This window comes from Aquarana catesbeiana, linkage group LG13, assembly GCF_042186555.1.
Source record: "Aquarana catesbeiana isolate 2022-GZ linkage group LG13, ASM4218655v1, whole genome shotgun sequence".
Taxonomy (NCBI): Eukaryota; Metazoa; Chordata; class Amphibia; order Anura; family Ranidae; genus Aquarana; species Aquarana catesbeiana.
In genome coordinates, this window is record NC_133336.1 from 208,784,692 (window position 1) to 208,805,394 (window position 20,703).

At 43.0% G+C, this 20,703-nt stretch overlaps 1 protein-coding gene across 1 annotated transcript in view; it reads right to left on the reverse strand.

Moving 5' to 3' along the window:
* The window catches only part of LOC141117799 (NACHT, LRR and PYD domains-containing protein 3-like), a 318,488-nt gene that overhangs the window by 45,246 nt on the left and 252,539 nt on the right, over nucleotides 1–20,703 (reverse strand). The window contains exons 12-14 of the mRNA XM_073610830.1: nucleotides 15,306–15,470; nucleotides 8,105–8,269; nucleotides 1,133–1,297 (exon numbers count right to left, since the gene is read on the reverse strand). Of these exons, the coding sequence (XP_073466931.1) occupies nucleotides 1,133–1,297; nucleotides 8,105–8,269; nucleotides 15,306–15,470 (495 nt within the window). The remainder of the gene's footprint in view (nucleotides 1–1,132; nucleotides 1,298–8,104; nucleotides 8,270–15,305; nucleotides 15,471–20,703) is intronic.

The following is a 20,703-nucleotide window of genomic DNA, read 5'->3' on the forward strand; positions in this document are numbered from 1 at the left end:
AGATGTTCTATCGGGTTGAGGTCAGGTCTCTGTGCAGGCCAGTCAAGTTCCTCCACCCCAAACTCACTCATCTATGTCTTTATGGACCTTGCTTTGTGCACTGGCAAATCATTTGGTGGAGGGGCGATTATGGTGTGGGGGGGTATTATGGAGTGGGGGGAGGGGGGATTATGGTGTGGGGTGAGGGGGGATTATGGTGTGGGGGGTGTTTTTCAGGAGTTGGATTTGGCCTCTTAATTCCAGTAAGGGAACTCTTAAGGCATCAGCATACCAAGACATTTTGGACAATTTCATTCTCTCAACTTTGTGGGAACAGTTTGGGGATGGCTCCTTCCTGTTCCAAAATGACTGTGTACCAGTGCACAAAGCAAGGTCCATAAAAACATGGATGAGCGAGTTTGGGGTGGAGGAACTTGACTGGCCTGCACAGAGTCCTGACCTCAACCCGATAGGACACCTTTGGGATGAATTAGAGCAGAGTCTGCGAGCCAGGCCTTCTCATCCAACATTAGTGCCTGACCTCACAAATGTGCTTCTGGAAGAATGGTCAAACATTCCCATAGACACACTCCTAAACCTTGTGGACAACATTCCCAGAAGAAATTAAGCTGTTATAGCTGAAAAGGGTGGGCCAACTCCATATTGAACCCTACAGACTAAGACTGGGATGCCATTAAAGTTCATGTGTGTGTAAAGGCAGGTGTCCCAATACTTTTTGTAATCTAGTGTAATAGTCCAGTATTGGATATTTAGGCTCCATGCACACTGGCTTGATACATTGCTGCTACTATAGGAGTTTTGTATTCTGCCTGTAGAAGCAGCTCCATGTTCCAAGACATACTTTGAGCTCAATGTTTAGAGGCAGGAAAAAAAACCTTCTGGTTCATGTTTCTGATTGGAGCTTTCTGGCAGAATAAATGCAAAACTCTCCTAAACTTTGTACAATAAAATCTCTATATGAAAGTTTTTTTCTGCCAAGGGAACTGAAATTTTTTAAGCCCAGTGTGCATGGAGCCTTATGGAGTCTAAAGATGGAAAGTGATGACATTTTCATATTTCTATATTATTTATGTGGTTTAGATATAAAACTGTCCCAGAATATTATTGTCTCAGTCAGTCCTGTTATACTCACTGTAATTTCTCTATCCGGCTTGTTGTCAGAGCTTCCATCACATCCCTGAAATGAGGACCCTCCAGATTGTTTATAGACAGGTTCAGTGTCCTCAGTGTCTGGTTATTTCTTATTCCAGATGCCAGGTGGGGGCAGGAACTGTCTGTCAGGTGATTAGAGGACAATCTGTAGAAGAAGAGAAGAATGTTACCAGAAGAAAATGAATTTCTCCCCAGGAATGAATGTAACTATTCTCTACATGAATGGAACTCATTTCTCTTTATTGGAATCATTAATATTAGATCACTTTATAAAAGACAATCGATCATCTACACTATTGGAGGATTTCTCTTTTTGTGGATCCCAATTACTAAATGTGACATGAGAAGTGGATGAGGTGGTGTGATCCATTCATTATTCCTGTATGGGGATTGGACCATACACACTCACACTGACCTCTAGGCTTTCACTTCCAACCTTCTGCTAAGTCTTGGATTCAGTTGTGGGGATTCACTTTGATGGTCACAGACATCTCACTCATGTTGTGGAAACTTCATTGACTAAAAGTGACACCATTGTACTTTGGGATTTCCTTAGAACATCATGGTGGAGGATTTGATCTTATGGTGTGGAGAAGATTTTATTATTACCGTTCTTTATTTGGAACTTTTTTGAAAATGTTGTACTAATATTGCTGCACTAATTTTATATCTGCTGATTATAAATTCTCTTCATTAGTTATCAGTGAAATAGTCTCCATACCATTGTTATATATACACTTATAGGGAGTTTTGTGATGAGGAGTCTCACTTTTATTGTTATATTGTCACATTTATATTGTGTGAATGTTATATACTAGTGCTGCAGTCTTCCATATTATACTAGATGTGATAATTCCACCAATAGGGATCAGATATAACAATTCCATTCACTACAAAAATACTTTCATACATGTGAGGAAGGGCAGATCTCCTCCAATCTATTCACAGCTACTTCAATCTATATAACATATAATGTACAAAAATACATAAACATGAAGTGCAACAAAGTTATCTTATAAAATTACAAATATCAGGAGAAAGTTCATAAATGTGAAAAAGCAGATTTCCTACAAGCCATTCACCACTACTTCCATCTCCAATCACCATACAGTGACTTGTGTAGTAAGACCCCTTTCACACTGCAGAGCCGATAAAACAGCCCTAAATCGCTGGTTATTTTTGCGGTGCTTTAGTGGTGTTTTAGCTGCGCTTTTCGTGTGCTAGTGGGCCGGTGACAACGGGACCTTGAAGTGGAGCTCCACCCATATTTTAAAGTAATTTCCCTCCAAATCCGCTATGTGTGCTGATAAAGAATTGACATATTTTTCCCTTAAACTCACTGTTATATACTGTATAGTAGTCGGCACTTCCTGTCCTCGGCCACGGCCCAGCATTTCCTCCCCTCTCTGCAATGCCTCCTGGGAGATATTTGTCATCAATTCCAGGAGACAATAAGCATTGCTGGGCCGTAGCATCACTTTTGTTGCCATGGTTACCAAAGCTTCTTATACACAGTGATGGGCAGTGGGGGAGGTGGCTGGAGCATCTCAGCTCTGATGACATACAGAGCCCGGGGGAGGGGACAGACACACCATGTACTGATTTATAATAGAGGAATATGATGGGGCAGTTTTAAGGGGCAATTCTGATGGGGCAATTCTGATGGGGCAGTTTTAATGAGGGCAATATGATGGAGCAGTTTTGATGGTGGCAATATGATGGGGCAGTTTTGATGTGGCTGTTCTGATGGAAGCAATTTTGATGGGGCAGTTTTGATGGTGGCAATATGATGGGGCAGTTTTGATGGGGCAGTTTTGATGGGGGCAGTTTTGATGGGGCAGTTTTGATGGGGCAGTTCTGATGGGGCAATTCTGATGGTTGCAATATGATGGGGGAAGTTTTGATGGGGCAATTCTGATGGGGCAATTTTGATGGGGCAGTTTTGATAGTGGCAATATGATGGGGCAGTTTTGATGGGGACAGTTTTGATGGGGTATTTCTGATGGGGGCAGTTTTGATGGGGCAATATGATGGGGCAGTTTTGATGGGGCAATTCTGATGGTGGCAATATGATGGGGCAGTTTTGATGGGGTAATTCTGATGGGGGCAATTTTGATGGGGCAGTTTTGATGGTGGCAATATCATGGGGCAGTTTTGATGGGGCAATTCTGATGGGGGCAATTTTGATGGGGGCAGTTTTGATGGGGCAGTTTTTATGGGGCAATTCTGATGGGGGCAATTTTGATGGGGCAGTCTTGATGATGGCAATATGATGGGGTAGTTTTGGTGGGGCAATTCTGATGGGGCAGTTTTGATGGGGCAATTCTGATGGGGGCAATTTTGATGGGGGCAATTTTGATGGTGGCAATATGATGGGGCAGTTTTGATGGGGACAGTTTTGATGGGGGCAATATGATGGGGCAGTTTTGATGGGGCAATTCTGATGGTGGCAATATGATGGGGCAGTTTTGATGGGGCAATTCTGATGGAGGCAATTTTGATGGGGCAGTTTTGATAGTGGCAATATCATGGGGCAGTTTTGATGGGGCAATTCTGATGGGGGCAATTTTGATGGGGCAGTCTTGATGATGGCAATATGATGGGGTAGTTTTGGTGGGGCAATTCTGATGGGGCAGTTTTGATGTGGGCAATTCTGATGGGGGCAGTTTTGATGAGGCAATATAATAGGGCAGTTTTGATGGTGGCAATATGATGGAGCAGTTTTGATGGAGGCAGTTTTGATGGGGCAATTTTGATGGGGCAGTTTTGAAGGGGGCAATATAATGGGGCAGTTTTTATGGGGCAATTCTGATGGTGTCAATATGATGGGGCAGTTTTGATGGGGGAAGTTTTGATGGTTCAATTCTGATGGGGCAATTTTGATGGGGCAGTTTTGATGGTGGCAATATGATGGGGCTGTTTTGATGGGGGCAGTTTTGATGGGGGGCAGTTTTGATGGGGCAGTTTTGATGGGGCAGTTTTGATGGGGCAATTCTGATGGTGGCAATATGATGGGCAGTTTTGATGGGGCAATTCTGTTGGGAGCAATTTTGATGGGGCAGTTTTGATGGTGGAAATATGATGGGGCAGTTTTGATGGGGGCATGTGATGGATGTTATGATATGCTTTGCTGGGGGCAATGTGATGCGATTTGTGGGGGGTGTTGTGATGCAAATTGCGGGGAGTGATGTAATGCCATTTGCGGGGGATGTTGTGAAGCAATTTGCAGGGGGCTATGTGATGTGATTTGCGGGGGGTGTTGTGATGTGATTTGCAGGGAGCGATGTGATGCCAGGGGGTGTTGTGATACGATTTGTGGGGGGCTATGTGATGCGATTTGTGGGGGTGTTGTGATGCAATTTTCGGGGGGTGTTGTGATGCGATTTAGGGGAGCTGTATGATGTGATTTGCTGGGGGCAATGTGATTCGATTTTTTCGGGGGGTGTTGTGATACAATTTGTAGGGAGCGATGTGAAGCCATTTGTGGGGGGTGTTGTGATGCAATTTGCGGGGGGTGTTGTGATGTGATTTGTGGGGATGCGATTTGCGGGGGGCTATGTGATGCGATTTGTGAGGGTGTTGTGATGCAATTTGCGGGGGGTGTTGTGATGTGATTTGTGGGGAGCCGTATGATGCGATTTGCAGGGGGTGTTGTGATGCGATTTGCGGGGGCTATGTGATGCGATTTGCGGGGGTGTTGTGATGTGATTTGCGGGGGTTGTTGTGATGCAATTTTCTCAGGACGATGTGATGTCATAGAAATTCATCTTTACTTGCTCTACGCCATTTGCAGGTAGGCAATGCAAGAAATAATGCAATTGTAATTTATTTACTTATTCCTGGAGGGAGGAGGGGAGGAGAGGTTTGCATAGCTAAGGGGCAGTAACTTCCTCTGACACTGCCGTAGCTATGGAAACCTGACCTGAAACCTATCACGCTGCTTGTGCTGCACTGAGCATGTGCGAGATCTACAAGGATGAGATCCAGGAAGAAATACAGTCTGGCTTCAGATGCCCACACTTAAGATGGCCACGGCCTGCTGGAAGTTTAAAAAATAACAAACTAATGCTATAATCTAACAAGACGGACCTTAGTTTACAGACTAACTTTACTAGAATACATTAAGCTTGTGTATTATAGGGCTATTTTTATTTAAAAAGTATACATTCGGCCGGAACACAGCTTTAAAAAAAGAAAAAAGACCAGTTTTGCAGCGCGTTCAAAGTGCTTGGAAGTGCTGCCCATTCATTTCAATGGGTAGTGGCGTTTTGGGAGCGCTATTTACAATGCTCATAACCCGCCCCAAAGATGCTGCTTGCAGGACTTTTTCTAATGTCCCACAAGCGCACCGCCCCAGTGTGAAAGCACTCATACAAATAAATGGGAGGCAGTTTTCAGGTGCTATTTCTAGTGCTAAAATGTCTGAAAACTGCCTCAGTGTGAAGGGGGTCTAACAGAAATACCAGAGATTCATCCAGATGGATTAAATCAATGCTGATCAACTTCCACCTCTTTGCAGCAACTTCAATCAACCTCCCCCACACCGGTGAGCAAACAGGTCACTTACCAAAAGGTTTCTCCCCACAAGGCCCAGACACGCTTGTTTATATCCTTCCAGCAGCGCCACTCCACTCAAGCCGGCTTCCGATGAGAACAGACTGTGCCACGAAATGTCAGACCTCCAGGTAGTATCTCCAATATCACCCGAGATATCCAGACAATGGCCGCAATCACATTACATAGAAAAGAAAAAGCCTCCATAGTGCATAATCCTTAAATATATATAGAATCACAGATTGTATACTTCCATCATATACACGAGTATACACAGAACTCAGAGCACACACCGCTCCGGACTGCAGCCGTGTATGATGGAGTCCAGGCAGTGACATGGAGGATTTTTCTTTTCTATGTAATGTGATTGTGGCCATTGTCTGGATACCTCGGGTGATATTGTATTTTTGCACATTATATGTTATAAAGACTGAAGTAGCTGAGAATTTGTATTATTGATCAGTATTGGTGGAGTTATCACATCTACATTAGAAGTGTTGGTATTCGGACACATTGTAGGTTGCAGATTTCTCATTTGTCTCATCACACATTTTATCACTAAGTGTAGGGCTCTATACATAGAATTATATTATACTATTTGTACTTCTATATCAGACTTCCTTCTGGCGGCTGGTTTTCATTCATTCGATTTGCACAAAGTTGTTCATGTTTTTTAGCGCAGATATTAAATGTTTTATATTTTTATATCCAGCTTTAGAGAACTGTCTGATATTGGTGATATATAAAGACAACCAGGAGATGAAATATATCTCTATTATTATTAGGTTTATGTAGTTTAGACATACACTATATTACCAAAAGTATTGTGACGCCTGCCTTTACAAGCACATGAACTTTAATGGCATCTCAGTCTTAATCCTCGTACACACGATCAGATTTTTGGATGACCGTTCGTCCATTTTTTTGTGGCATGCTAGTCTCATATCGAAAGTGAAGAGGTTACTCTGCATATGAAAATTCCCTTCTAACAGAATATAACTTCAGAAGTGACGTGATGTGTTGAATAGTTTTGTATGTATTCTTTCGTTTCTTAGCATGCATAGTCTTGCTCTCACAATTTATTTTGGATTAAACAAAAATCAGATGCTGAGTTCATGTACGATAAAAATTTTATAGCCTGCACATCCAGCTTTTGTCGGACGAAAAATCAGAATTGGCTGTCAAAAGCACCATACTAACGATCAAGTTGGATTAGAAGGCCTGGCTTGCAGTCTCCACTCTAAATAATACCAAAGATGTTCTATCGGGTTGAGGTCAGGTCTCTGTGCAGGCCAGTCAAGTTCCTCCACCCCAAACTCACTCATCTATGTCTTTATGGACCTTGCTTTGTGCACTGGCAAATCATTTGGTGGAGGGGCGATTATGGTGTGGGGGGGGTATTATGGAGTGGGGGGAGGGGGGATTATGGTGTGGGGGGAGGGGGGATTATGGTGTGGGGGGTGTTTTTCAGGGGTTGGTCTGGGCCTCTTAATTCCAGTGAAGGGAACTCTTAAGGCATCAGCATACCAAGACATTTTGGACAATTTCATTCTCTCAACTTTGTGGGAACAGTTTGGGGATGGCTCCTTCCTGTTCCAAAATGACTGTGTACCAGTGCACAAAGCAAGGTCCATAAAAACATGGATGAGCGAGTTTAGGGTGGAGGAACTTGACTGGCCTGCACACAGTCCTGACCTCAACCCGATAGGACACTTTTGGGATGAATTAGAGCAGAGCCTACGAGCCAGACCTTCTCATCCAACATCAGTGCCTGACCTCACAAATGTGCTTCTGGAAGAATGGTCAAACATTCCCATAGACACACTCCTAAACCTTGTGGACAGCATTCCCAGAAGAAATTAAGCTGTTATAGCTGAAAAGGGTGGGCCAACTCCATATTGAACCCTACAGACTAAGACTGGGATGCCATTAAAGTTCATGTGTGTGTAAAGGCAGGTGTCCCAATACTTTTGGTAATCTAGTGTAATAGTCCAGTATTGGATATTTAGGCTCCATGCACACTGGCTTGATACATTGCTGCTACTATAGGAGTTTTGTATTCTGCCTGTAGAAGCAGCTCCATGTTCCAAGACATACTTTGAGCTCAATGTTTAGAGGCAGGAAAAAAAACCTTCTGGTTCGTGTTTCTGATTGGAGCTTTCTGGCAGAAAAAATGCAAAACTCTCCTAAACTCGTCTAAACTTTGTACAATAAAATCTCTATATGAAAGTGTTTTTCTACCAAGGGAACTGACATTTTTTAAGCCCAGTGTGCATGGAGCCTTATGGACTCTAAAGATGGAAAGTGATGACATTCTCATATTTCTATATTATTTATGTGGTTTAGATATAAAACTGTCCCAGAATATTATTGTCTCAGTCAGTCCTGTTATATTCACCGTAATTCCTCTATCCGGCTTGTTGTCAGAGCTTCCATCAGATCCCTGAAATGAGGACCCTCCAGATTGTTCCCAGACAGGTTCAGTGTCCTCAGTGTCTGGTTATTTCTTATTCCGGATGCCAGGTGGGGACAGGAACTGTCTGTCAGGTGATTATCATACAATCTGTAGAAGAAGAGAAGAATGTTACCAGAAGAAAATGAATTTCTCCCCCAGGAATGAATGTAACTATTCTCTACATGAATGGAACTCATTTCTCTTTATTGAAATCATTAATATGAGATCACTTTATAAAAGACGATCGATCATCTACACTATTGGAGGATTTCTCTTTTTGTGGATCCCAATTACTAAATGTGACATGAGAAGTGGATGAGGTGGTGTGATCCATTCATTATTCCTGTATGGGGATTGGACCATACACACTCACACTGACCTCTAGGCTTTCACCTCCAACCTTCTGCTAAGTCTTGGATTCAGTTGTGGGGATTCACTTTGAAGGTCACAGAAGTCTCACTCATGTTGTGGAAACTTCATTGACTAAAAGTGACACCATTGTACTTTGGGATTTCCTTTGAACATCATGGTGGAGGATTTGATCTTATGGTGTGGAGAAGATTTTATTATTACCGTTCTTTATTTGGAACTTTTTTGAAAATGTTGTACTAATATTGCTGCACTAATTTTATATCTGCTGATTATAAATTCTCTTCATTAGTTATCAGTGAAATAGTCTCCATACCATTGTTATATATACACTTATAGGGAGTTTTGTGATGAGGAGTCTTACTTTTATTGTTATATTGTCACATTTATATTGTGTGAATGTTATATACTAGTGCTGCAGTCTTCCATATTATACTAGATGTGATAATTCCACCAATAGGGATCAGATATAACAATTGCATTCACTACAAAAACACACTTTCATACATGTGAGGAAGGGCAGATCTCCTCCAATCTATTCACAGCTACTTCAATCTATATAACATATAATGTGCAAAAATACATAAACATGAAGAGCAACAAAGTTATCTTATAAATTACAAATATCAAGAGAAAGTTCATAAATGTGAAAAAGTGGATTTCCTACAACCCATTCACCACTACTTCCATCTCCAATCACCATACAGTGACTTGTGTAGTAAGACCCCTTTCACACTGCAGAGCCGATAAAACAGCCCTAAATCGCTGGTCATTTTTGCGGTGTTTTAGCTGCGCTTTTCGTGCCCTAGTGGGCCGGTGACAATGGGACCTTAAAGTGGAGCTCCACCCATATTTTAAAGTAATTTTCCTCCAAATCCGCTGTGTGTGCTGATAAAGAATTGGCATATTTTTCCCTTAAACTCTCTTTTATATACTGTATAGTAGTCGGCACTTCCTGTCCTCGGCCACGGCCCAGCATTTCCTCCCCTCTCTGCAATGCCTCCTGGGAGATATTTGTCATCAATCCCAGGAGACAATAGGCATCGCTGGGCCGTAGCATCGCTTTTGTTGCCATGGTTACCAAAGCTTCTTATACACAGTGATGGGCGGTGGGGGAGGCGGCTGGAGCATCTCAACTCTGATTACATACAGAGCCCGGGGGAGGGGACAGACACACCATGTACTGATTTATAATAGAGGAATATGATGGGGCAGTTTTAAGGGGGCAATTCTGATGGGGCAATTCTGATGGGGCAGTTTTGATGGTGGCAATATGATGGGGCAGTTTTGATGGTGCAGTTCTGATGGAAGCAATTTTGATGGGGCAGTTTTGATGGTGGCAAAATGATGGGGCAGTTTTTTATTGGGCAATTTTGATGGGGCAGTTTTGATGGGGGCAGTTTTGATTTGGCAGTCTTGATGATGGCAATATGATGGGGTAGTTTTGGTGGGGCGATTCTGATGGGGCAGTTTTGATAGGGGTATAATGGGGCAGTTTTGATGATGGCAATATGATGGAGCAGTTTTAATGGGGGCAGCTTTGATTGGGCAATTTTGATGGGGCAGTTTTGATGGGGTAGTTTTGATGGGGGCAATTCTGATGGGGTTAATATGATGGGGCAGTTTTGATGGGGAAGTTTTGATGGGGCAATTCTGATGGGGGCAATTTTGATGGGGCAGTTTTGATGGTGGCAATATGATGGGGCAGTTTTGATGGGGACAGTTTTGATGGGGTATTTCTGATGGGGGCAGTTTTGATGGGGGCAATATGATGGGGCAGTTTTGATGGGGCAATTCTGATGGTGGCAATATGATGGGGCAGTTTTGATGGGGCAATTCTGATGGGGGCAATTTTGATGGGGCAGTCTTGATGATGGCAATATAATGGGGTAGTTTTGGTGGGGCAATTCTGATGGGGCAGTTTTGATGGGGCAATTCTGATGGGGGCAATTTTGATGGGGCAGTTTTGATGGTGGCAAAATGATGGGGCAGTTTTGATGGGGACAGTTTTGATGGGGCAATATGATGGGGCAGTTTTGATGGGGCAATTCTGACGGTGGCAATATGATGGGGCAGTTTTGATGGGGCAATTCTGATTGGGGCAATTTTGATGGGGCAGTTTTGATGGTGGCAATATCATGGAGCAGTTTTGATGGGGCAATTCTGATGGGGGCAATTTTGATTGGGCAGTCTTGATGATGGCAATATGATGGGGTAGTTTTGGTGGGGCAATTCTGATGGGGCAGTTTTGATGTGGGCAATTCTGATGGGGGCAGTTTTGATGGGGCAATATAATGGGGCAGTTTTGATGGTGGCAATATGATGGAGCGGTTTTGATGGAGGCAGTTTTGATGGGGCAATTTTGATGGGGTAGTTTTGATGGGGGCAATATGATGGGGCAGTTTTTATGGGGCAATTCTGATGGTGTCAATATGATGGGGCAGTTTTGATGGGGGAAGTTTTGATTGGGCAATTCTGATGGGGGCAATTTTGATGGGGCAGTTTTGATGGTGGCAATATGATGGGGCAGTTTTGATGGGGACATTCTGATGGTGGCAATATGATGGGGACATTCTGATGGGGTCAATTTTGATGGGGCAGTTTTGATGGGGCAATATGATGGGGCAGTTTTAATGGGGCAATTCTGATGGTGGTTATATGATGGGGGAAGTTTTGATGGGGCAATTCTGATGGAGCAATTTTGATGGGGCAGTTCTGATGGTGGCAATATGATGGGGCAGTTTTGATGGGGGCAGTTTTGATGGGGGAAATTTTGATGGGGGCAGTTTTGATGGAGGCAGTTTTGATGGGGCAGTTTTGATGGGGCAATTCTGATGGTGGCAATATGATGGGCAGTTTTGATGGTGGCAGTTTTGATGGGGCAATTCTGATGGGGGCAATTTTGATGGGGCAGTTTTGATGGTGGCAATATGATGGGGCAGTTTTGATGGGGGCATGTGATGGGTGTTATGATACGCTTTGCTGGGGGCAATGTGATGCGATTTGTGGGGGGTGTTGTGATGCGAATTGCGGGGAGTGATGTAATGCCATTTGCGGGGATGTTGTGAAGCAATTTTCAGGGGGCCATGTGATGCGATTTGCGGGGGGTGTTGTGATGTGATTTGCAGGGAGCAATGTGATGCCATTTGTGGGGGTGTTGTGATACGATTTGTGGGGGGCTATGTGATGCAATTTGTGGGGGTGCTGTGATGCAATTTTCGGGGGGTGTTGTGATGCGATTTAGGGGAGCTGTATGATGTGATTTGCTGGGGGCAATGTGATGCGATTTTTTCGGGGGGGTGTTGTGATACAATTTGCAGGGAGCGATGTGAAGCCATTTGTGGGGGTGTTGTGATGCGATTTGCGGGGGGCTATGTGATGCGATTTGTGAGGGTGTTGTGATGCAATTTGCTGGGGGTGTTGTGATGTGATTTGTGGGGAGCTGTATGATGCGATTTACAGGGGGTGTTGTGATGCGATTTGTGGGGGCTATGTGATGCGATTTGTGGTGGCTATGTGATGCGATTTGCGGGGGTTGTTGTGATGCAATTTTCTCAGGACGATGTGATGTCATAGAAATTCATCTTTACTTGCTCTACGCCATTTGCAGATAGGCAATACAAGAAATAATGCAATTGTAATTTATTTACTTATTCCTGGAGGGAGGAGGGGAGGAGAGGTTTGCATAGCTAAGGGGCAGTAACTTCCTCTGACACTGCCGTAGCTATGGAAACCTGACCTGAAACCTATCACGCTGCTTGTGCTGCACTGAGCATGTGCGAGATCTACAAGGATGAGATCCAGGAAGAAATACAGTCTGGCTTCAGATGCCCACACTTAAGATGGCCACGGCCTGCTGGAAGTTTATAAAATAACAAACTAATGCTATAATCTAACAAAACGGACCTTAGTTTACAGACTAACTTTACTAGAATACATTAAGCTTGTGTATTATAGGGCTATTTTTATTTAAAAAGTATACATTCGGCTGGAACACAGCTTTAAAAAAAGAAAAAAGACCAGTTTTGCAGTGCGTTCAAAGTGCTTGGAAGTGCTGCCCATTCATTTCAATGGGTAGGGGCGTTTTGGGAGCGCTATTTATAATGCTCATAACCCGCCCCAAAGATGCTGCTTGCAGGTCTTTTTCTAATGTCCCACAAGCACACCGCCCGAGTGTGAAAGCACTCATACAAATAAATGGGAGGCAGTTTTCAGGTGCTATTTCTAGTGCTAAAATGTCTGAAAACTGCCTCAGTATGAAAGGGGTCTAACAGAAATACCAGAGATTCATCCAGATGGATTAAATCAATGCTGATCAACTTCCACCTCTTTGCAGTAACTTCAATCAACCTCCCCCACACCGGTGAGCAAACAGGTCACTTACCAAAAGGTTTGTCCCCACAATCAAGGCCCAGACACGCTTGTTTATATGCTTCCAGCAGCGCCACTCCGCTCAAGCCGGCTTCCGATGAGAACAGACTGTGCCACGGAATGTCAGACCTCCAGGTAGTATCTCCAATATCACCCGAGGTATCCAGACAATGGCCGCAATCACATTACATAGAAAAGAAAAAGCCTCCATAGTGCATAATCCTTAAATATATATAGAATTACAGATTGTACACTTCCATCATATACACGAGTATACACAGAACTCAGAGCACACACCGCTCCGGACTGCAGCCGTGTATGATGGAGTCCAGGCAGTGACATGGAGGATTTTTCTTTTCTATGTAATCTGATTGCGCCCATTGTCTGGACACCTCGGGTGATATTGTATTTTTGCACATTATATGTTATAAAGACTGAAGTAGCTGTGAATTTTTATTATTGATCACTATTGGTGGAGTTATCACATCTACATTAGAAGTGTTGGTATTCGGACACATTGTAGGTTGCAGATTTCTCATTTGTCTCATCACACATTTTATCACTAAGTGTAGGGCTCTATACATAGAATTATATTATACTATTTGTACTTCTATATCAGACTTCCTGCTGGCGGCTGGTTTTCATTCATTCGATTTGCACAAAGTTGTTCATGTTTTTTAGCGCAGATGTTAAATGTTTTATATTTTTATATCCAGCTTTAGAGAACTGTCTGATATTGGTGATATATAAAGACAACCAGGAGATGAAATATATCTCTATTATTATTAGGTTTATGTAGTTTAGACATACACTATATTACCAAAAGTATTGGGACGCCTGCCTTTACAAGCACATGAACTTTAATGGCATCTCAGTCTTAATCCTCGTACACACGATCAGATTTTTGGATGACCGTTCGTCCATTTTTTTGTGGCATGCTAGTCTCATATCGAAAGTGAAGAGGTTACTCTCCATATGAAAATTCCCTTCTGACAGAATACAACTTCAGAAGTGACGTAATGTGTTGAATAGTTTTGTATGTATTCTTTCGTTTCTTAGCTTGCATAGTCTTGCTCTCACAATTTATTTTGGATTAAACAAAAATCAGATGCTGAGTTCACGTACGATAAAAATTTTATAGCCTGCACATCCAGCTTTTGTCGGACGAAAAATCGGAATTGGCTGTCAAAAGCACCATACTAACGATCATGTTGGATTAGAAGGCCTGCCTTGCAGTCTCCACTCTAAATAATACCAAAGATGTTTTATCGGGTTGAGGTCAGGTCTCTGTGCAGGCCAGTCAAGTTCCTCCACCCCAAACTCACTCATCTATGTCTTTATGGATCTTGCTTTGTGCACTGGCAAATCATTTGGTGGAGGGGCGATTATGGTGTGGGGGGTATTATGGAGTGGGGGGAGGGGGGATTATGGTGTGGGGGGAGGGGGGATTATGGTGTGGGGGGTGTTTTTCAGGGGTTGGATTTGGCCTCTTAATTCCAGTGAAGGGAACTCTTAAGGCATCAGCATACCAAGACATTTTGGACAATTTAATTCTCTCAACTTTGTGGGAACAGTTCAGTTTGGGGATGGCTCCTTCCTGTTCCAAAATGACTGTGTACCAGTGCACAAAGCAAGGTCCATAAAAACATGGATGAGCGAGTTTGGGGTGGAGGAACTTGACTGGCCTGCAGAGAGTCCTGACCTCAACCCGATAGGACACCTTTAGGATGAATTAGAGCAGAGTCTGCGACCCAGGCCTTCTCATCCAACATTAGTGCCTGACCTCACAAATGTGCCTCTGGAAGAATGGTCAAACATTCCCATAGACGCACTCCTAAACCTTGTGGACAGCATTCCCAGAAGAAATTAAGCTGTTATAGCTGAAAAGGGTGGGCCAACTCCATATTGAACCCTACAGACTAAGACTGGGATGCCATTAAAGTTCACGTGTCTGTAAAGGCAGGTGTCCCAATACTTTTGGTAATCTAGTGTAATAGTCCAGTATTGGATATTTAGGCTCCATGCACACTGGCTTGATACATTGCTGCTACTATAGGAGTTTTGTATTCTGCCTGTAGAAGCAGCTCCATGTTCCAAGACATACTTTGAGCTCAATGTTTAGAGGCAGGAAAAAAAACCTTCTGGTTCATGTTTCTGATTGGAGCTTTCTGGCAGAAAAAATGCAAAACTCTCCTAAACTCGTCTAAACTTTGTACAATAAAATCTCTATATGAAAGTTTTTTCTGCCAAGGGAACTGACATTTTTTAAGCCCAGTGTGCATGGAGCCTTATGGAGTCTAAAGATGGAATTTGATGACATTTTCATATTTCTATATTATTTATGTGGTTTAGATATAAAACTGTCCCAGAATATTATTGTCTCAGTCAGTCCTGTTATACTCACTGTAATTCCTCTATCCGGCTTGTTGTCAGAGCTTCCACCAGATCCCTGAATTGAGGACCCTCCAGATCGTTCCCAGGCAGGTCCAGTGTCCTCAGTGTCTGGTTATTTCTTATTCCAGATGCCAGGTGGGGGCAGGAACTGTCTGTCAGGTGATTAGAGGACAATCTGTAGAAGAAGAGAAGAATGTTACCAGAAAAAAATGAATTTCTCCCCCAGGAATGAATGTAACTATTCTCTACATGAATGGAACTCATTTCTCTTTATTGGAATCATTAATATGAGATCACTTTATAAAAGACGATCGATCATCTACACTATTGGAGGATTTCTCTTTTTGTGGATCCCAATTACTAAATGTGACATGAGAAGTGGATGAGGTGGTGTGATCCATTCATTATTCCTGTATGGGGATTGGACCATACACACTCACACTGACCTCTAGGCTTTCACCTCCAACCTTCTGCTAAGTCTTGGATTCAGTTGTGGAGATTCACTTTGATGGTCACAGAAGTCTCACTCATGTTGTGGAAACTTCATTGACTAAAAGTGACACCATTGTACTTTGGGATTTCCTTTGAACATCATGGTGGAGGATTTGATCTTATGGTGTGGAGAAGATTTTATTATTACCGTTCTTTATTTGGGCCTTTTTTTGAAAATTTGTACTAATATTGCTGCACTAATTTTATATCTGCTGATTATAAATTCTCTTCATTAGTTATCAGTGGAATAGTCTCCATACCATAGTTATATATACACTTATAGGGAGTTTTGTGATGAGGAGTCTCACTTTTATTGTTATATTGTCACATTTATATTGTGTGAATGTTATATACTAGTGCTGCAGTCTTCATATTATACTAGATGTGATAATTCCACCAATAGGGATCAGATATAACAATTCCATTCACTACAAAAATACTTTCATACATGTGAGGAAGGGCAGATCTCCTCCAATCTATTCACAGATACTTCAATCTATATAACATATAATGTACAAAAATACATAAACATGAAGAGCAACAAAGTTATCTCATAAAATTACAAACATCAAGAGAAAGTTCATAAATGTGAAAAAGCAGATTTCCTACAACCCATTCACCACTACTTCCATCTCCAATCACCATACAGTGACTTGTGTAGTAAGACCCCTTTCACACTGCAGAGCCGATAAAACAGCCCTAAATCGCTGGTCATTTTTGCGGTGCTTTAGCTGCGCTTTTTGTGCGTTAGTGGGCCAGTGACAACGAGACCTTAAAGTGGAGCTCCACCCATATTTTAAAGTAATTTTCCTCCAATGCCGCTGTGTGTGCTGATAAAGAATTGGCCTATTTTTCCCTTAAACTCACTTTTATATACTGTATAGTAGTCGGCACTTCCTGTCCTCGGCCGCGGCCCAGCATTTCCTCCCCCCTCTGCAATGCCTCCTGGGAGATATTTGTCATCAATCCCAGGAGACAATAGGCATCGCTGGGCCGTAGCATCGCTTTTGTTGCCATGGTTACCAAAGCTTCTCATACACAGTAATGGGCGGTGGGGGAGGTGGCTGGAGCATCTCAGCTCTGATTACAGAGCCCGGGGGAGGGGACAGACACACCATGTACTGATTTATAATAGAGGAATATGATGGGGCAGTTTTAAGGGGGCAATTCTGATGGGGCAATTCTGATGGGGCAGTTTTGATGGGGCAATTCTGATGGTGGCAATATGATGGGGGAAGTTTTGATGGGGCAATTCTGATGGGGCAATTTTGATGGGGCAGTTTTGATGGTGGCAATATGATGGGGCAGTTTTGATGGGGAAAATTTTGATGGGGGGCAGTTTTGATGGGGCAGTTTTGATGGGGCAATTCTGATGGTGGCAATATGATGGGCAGTTTTGATGGTGGCAGTTTTGATGGGGCAATTCTGATGGGGGCAATTTTGAAGGGGCAGTTTTGATGGTAGCAATATGATGGGGCAGTTTTGATGGGGGCAGTTTTGATGGGGCAGTCTTAATGATGGCAATATGATGGGGTAGTTTTGGTGGGGCGATTCTGATGGGGCAGTTTTGATGTGGGCAATTCTGATGGGGGCAGTTTTGATAGTGGCAATATGATGGAGCAGTTTTGATGGGGGCAGCTTTGATGGGGCAATTTTGATAGGGCAGTTTTGATAGTGGCAATATGATGGGGCAGTTTTGATGGGGACAGTTTTGATGGGGTATTTCTGATGGGGCAGTTTTGTTGGGGCAATTCTGATGGTGGCAATATGATGGGGCAGTTTTGATGGGGCAATTCTGATGGGGGCAATTTTGATGGGGCAGTTTTGATGGTGGCAATATCATGGGGCAGTTTTGATAGGGCAATTCTGATGGGGCAATTTTGATGGGGGCAGTTTTGATGGGGCAGTTTTTATAGGGCAATTCTGATGGGGGCAATTTTGATGGGGCAGTCTTGATGATGGCAATATGATGGGGTAGTTTTGGTGGGGCAATTCTGATGGGGCAGTTTTGATGGGGCAATTCTGATGGGGGCAATTTTGATGGGGCAGTTTCGATGGTGGCAATATGATTGGGCAGTTTTGTTAGGGACAGTTTTGATGGGGGCAATATGATGGGGCAGTTTTGATGGGGCAATTCTGTGTTGTTGTGATGTGATTTGTAGGGGGCTGTATGATGCGATTTGCAGGGGGTGTTGTGATGCGATTTGCAGGGGCTATGTGATGCGATTTGCAGGGGTGTTGTGATGCGATTTGCGGGGGTTGTTGTGATGCAATTTTCTCAGGACGATGTGATGTCATAGAAATTCATCTTTACTTGCTCTACGCCATTTGCAGGTAGGCAATGCAAGAAATAATGCAATTGTAATTTATTTACTTACTCCTGGACGGAGGAGGGGAGGAGAGGTTTGCATAGCTAAGGGGCAGTAACTTCCTCTGACACTGCCGTAGCTATGGAAACCTGACCTGAAACCTATCACGCTGCTTGTGCTGCACTGAGCATGTGCGAGATCTACAAGGATGAGATCCAGGAAGAAATACAGTCTGGCTTCAGATGCCCACACTTAAGATGGCCACGGCCTGCTGGAAGTTTATAAAATAACAAACTAATGCTATAATCTAACAAAACGGACCTTAGTTTACAGATTAACTTTACTAGAATACATTAAGCTTGTGTATTATAGGGCTATTTTTATTTAAAAAGTATACATTCGGCCGGAACACAGCTTTAAAAAAAGAAAAAAGACCAGTTTTGCGGCGCGTTCAAAGTGCTTGGAAGTGCTGCCCATTCATTTCAATGGGTAGGGGCGTTTTGGGAGCGCTATTTATAATGCTCATAACCCGCCCCAAAGATGCTGCTTGCAGGTCTTTTTCTAATGTCCCACAAGTGCACCGCCCGAGTGTGAAAGCACCCATACAAATAAATTGGAGGCAGTTTTCAGGTGCTATTTCTAGTGCTAAAATGTCTGAAGACTGCCTCAGTGTGAAGGGGTCTAACAGAAATACCAGAGATTCATCCAGATGGATTAAATCAATGCTGATCAACTTCCACCTCTTTGCAGCAACTTCAATCAGCCTCCCCCACACCGGTGAGCAAACAGGTCACTTACCAAAAGGTTTGTCCCCACAAGGCCCAGACATGCTTGTTTATATCCTTCCAGCAGCGCCACTCCGCTCAAGCCGGCTTCCGATGAGAACAGACTGTGCCACGGAATGTCAGACCTCCAGGTAGTATCACCAATATCTCCCGAGGTATCCAGACAATGGCCGCAATCACATTACATAGAAAAGAAAAAGCCTCCATAGTGCATAATCCTTAAATATATATAGAATCACAGATTGTACACTTCCATCATATACACGAGTATACACAGAACTCAGAGCACACACCGCTCCGGACTGCAGCCGTGTATGATGGAGTTCAGGCAGTAACATGGAGGCTTTTTCTTTTCTATGTAATGTGATTGTGGCCATTGTCTGGATACCTCGGGTGATATTGTATTTTTGCACATTATATGTTATAAAGACTGAAGTAGCTGTGAATTTTTATTATTGATCACTATTGGTGGAGTTATCACATCTACATTAGAAGTGTTGGTATTCGGACGCATTGTAGGTTGCAGATTTCTCATTTGTCTCATCACACATTTTATCACTAAGTGTAGGGCTCTATACATAGAATTATATTATACTATTTGTACTTCTATATCAGACTTCCTGCTGGCGGCTGGTTTTCATTCATTCGATTTGCACAAAGTTGTTCATGTTTTTTAGTGCAGATATTAAATGTTTTATATTTTTATATCCAGCTTTAGAGAACTGTCTGATATTGGTGATATATAAAGACAACCAGGAGATGAAATATATCTCTATTATTATTAGATTTATGTAGTTTAGACATACACTATATTACCAAAAGTATTGTGACTCCTGCCTTTACAAGCACATGAACTTTAATGGCATCTCAGTCTTAATCCTCGTACACACGATCAGATTTTTGGATGACCGTTCGTCCATTTTTTTGTGGCATGCTAGTCTCATATCGAAAGTGAAGAGGTTACTCTCCATATGAAAATTCCCTTCTGACAGAATACAACTTCAGAAGTGACGTGATGTGTTGAATAGTTTTGTATGTATTCTTTCGTTTCTTAGCATGCATAGTCTTGCTCTCACAATTTATTTTGGATTAAACAAAAATCAGATGCTGAGTTCATGTACGATAAAAATTTTATAGCCTGCACATCCAGCTTTTGTCAGACGAAAAATCGGCATTGGCTGTCAAAAGCACCATACTAACGATCATGTTGGATTAGAAGGCCTGGCTTGCAGTCTCCACTCTAAATAATACCAAAGATGTTCTATCGGGTTGAGGTCAGGTCTCTGTGCAGGCCAGTCAAGTTCCTCCACCCCAAACTCACTCATCTATGTCTTTATGGACCTTGCTTTGTGCACTGGGAAATCATTTGGTGGAGGGGCGATTATGGTGTGGGGGGAGGGGGGATTATGGTGTGGGGGGAGGGGGGATTATGGTGTGGGGGGTGTTTTTCAGGGGTTGGATTTGGCCTCTTAATTCCAGTGAAGGGAACTCTTAAGGCATCAGCATACCAAGACATTTTGGACAATTTAATTCTCTCAACTTTGTGGGAACAGTTTGGGGATGGCTCCTTCCTGTTCCAAAATGACTGTGTACCAGTGCACAAAGCAAGGTCCATAAAAACATGGATGAGCGAGTTTGGGGTGGAGGAACTTGACTGGCCTGCACACAGTCCTGACCTCAACCCGATAGGACACCTTTGGGATGAATTAGAGCAGAGTCTGCGAGCCAGGCCTTCTCATCCAATATTAGTGCCTGACCTCACAAATGTGCTTCTGGAAGAATGGTCAAACATTCCCATAGAAACACTCCTAAACCTTGTGGA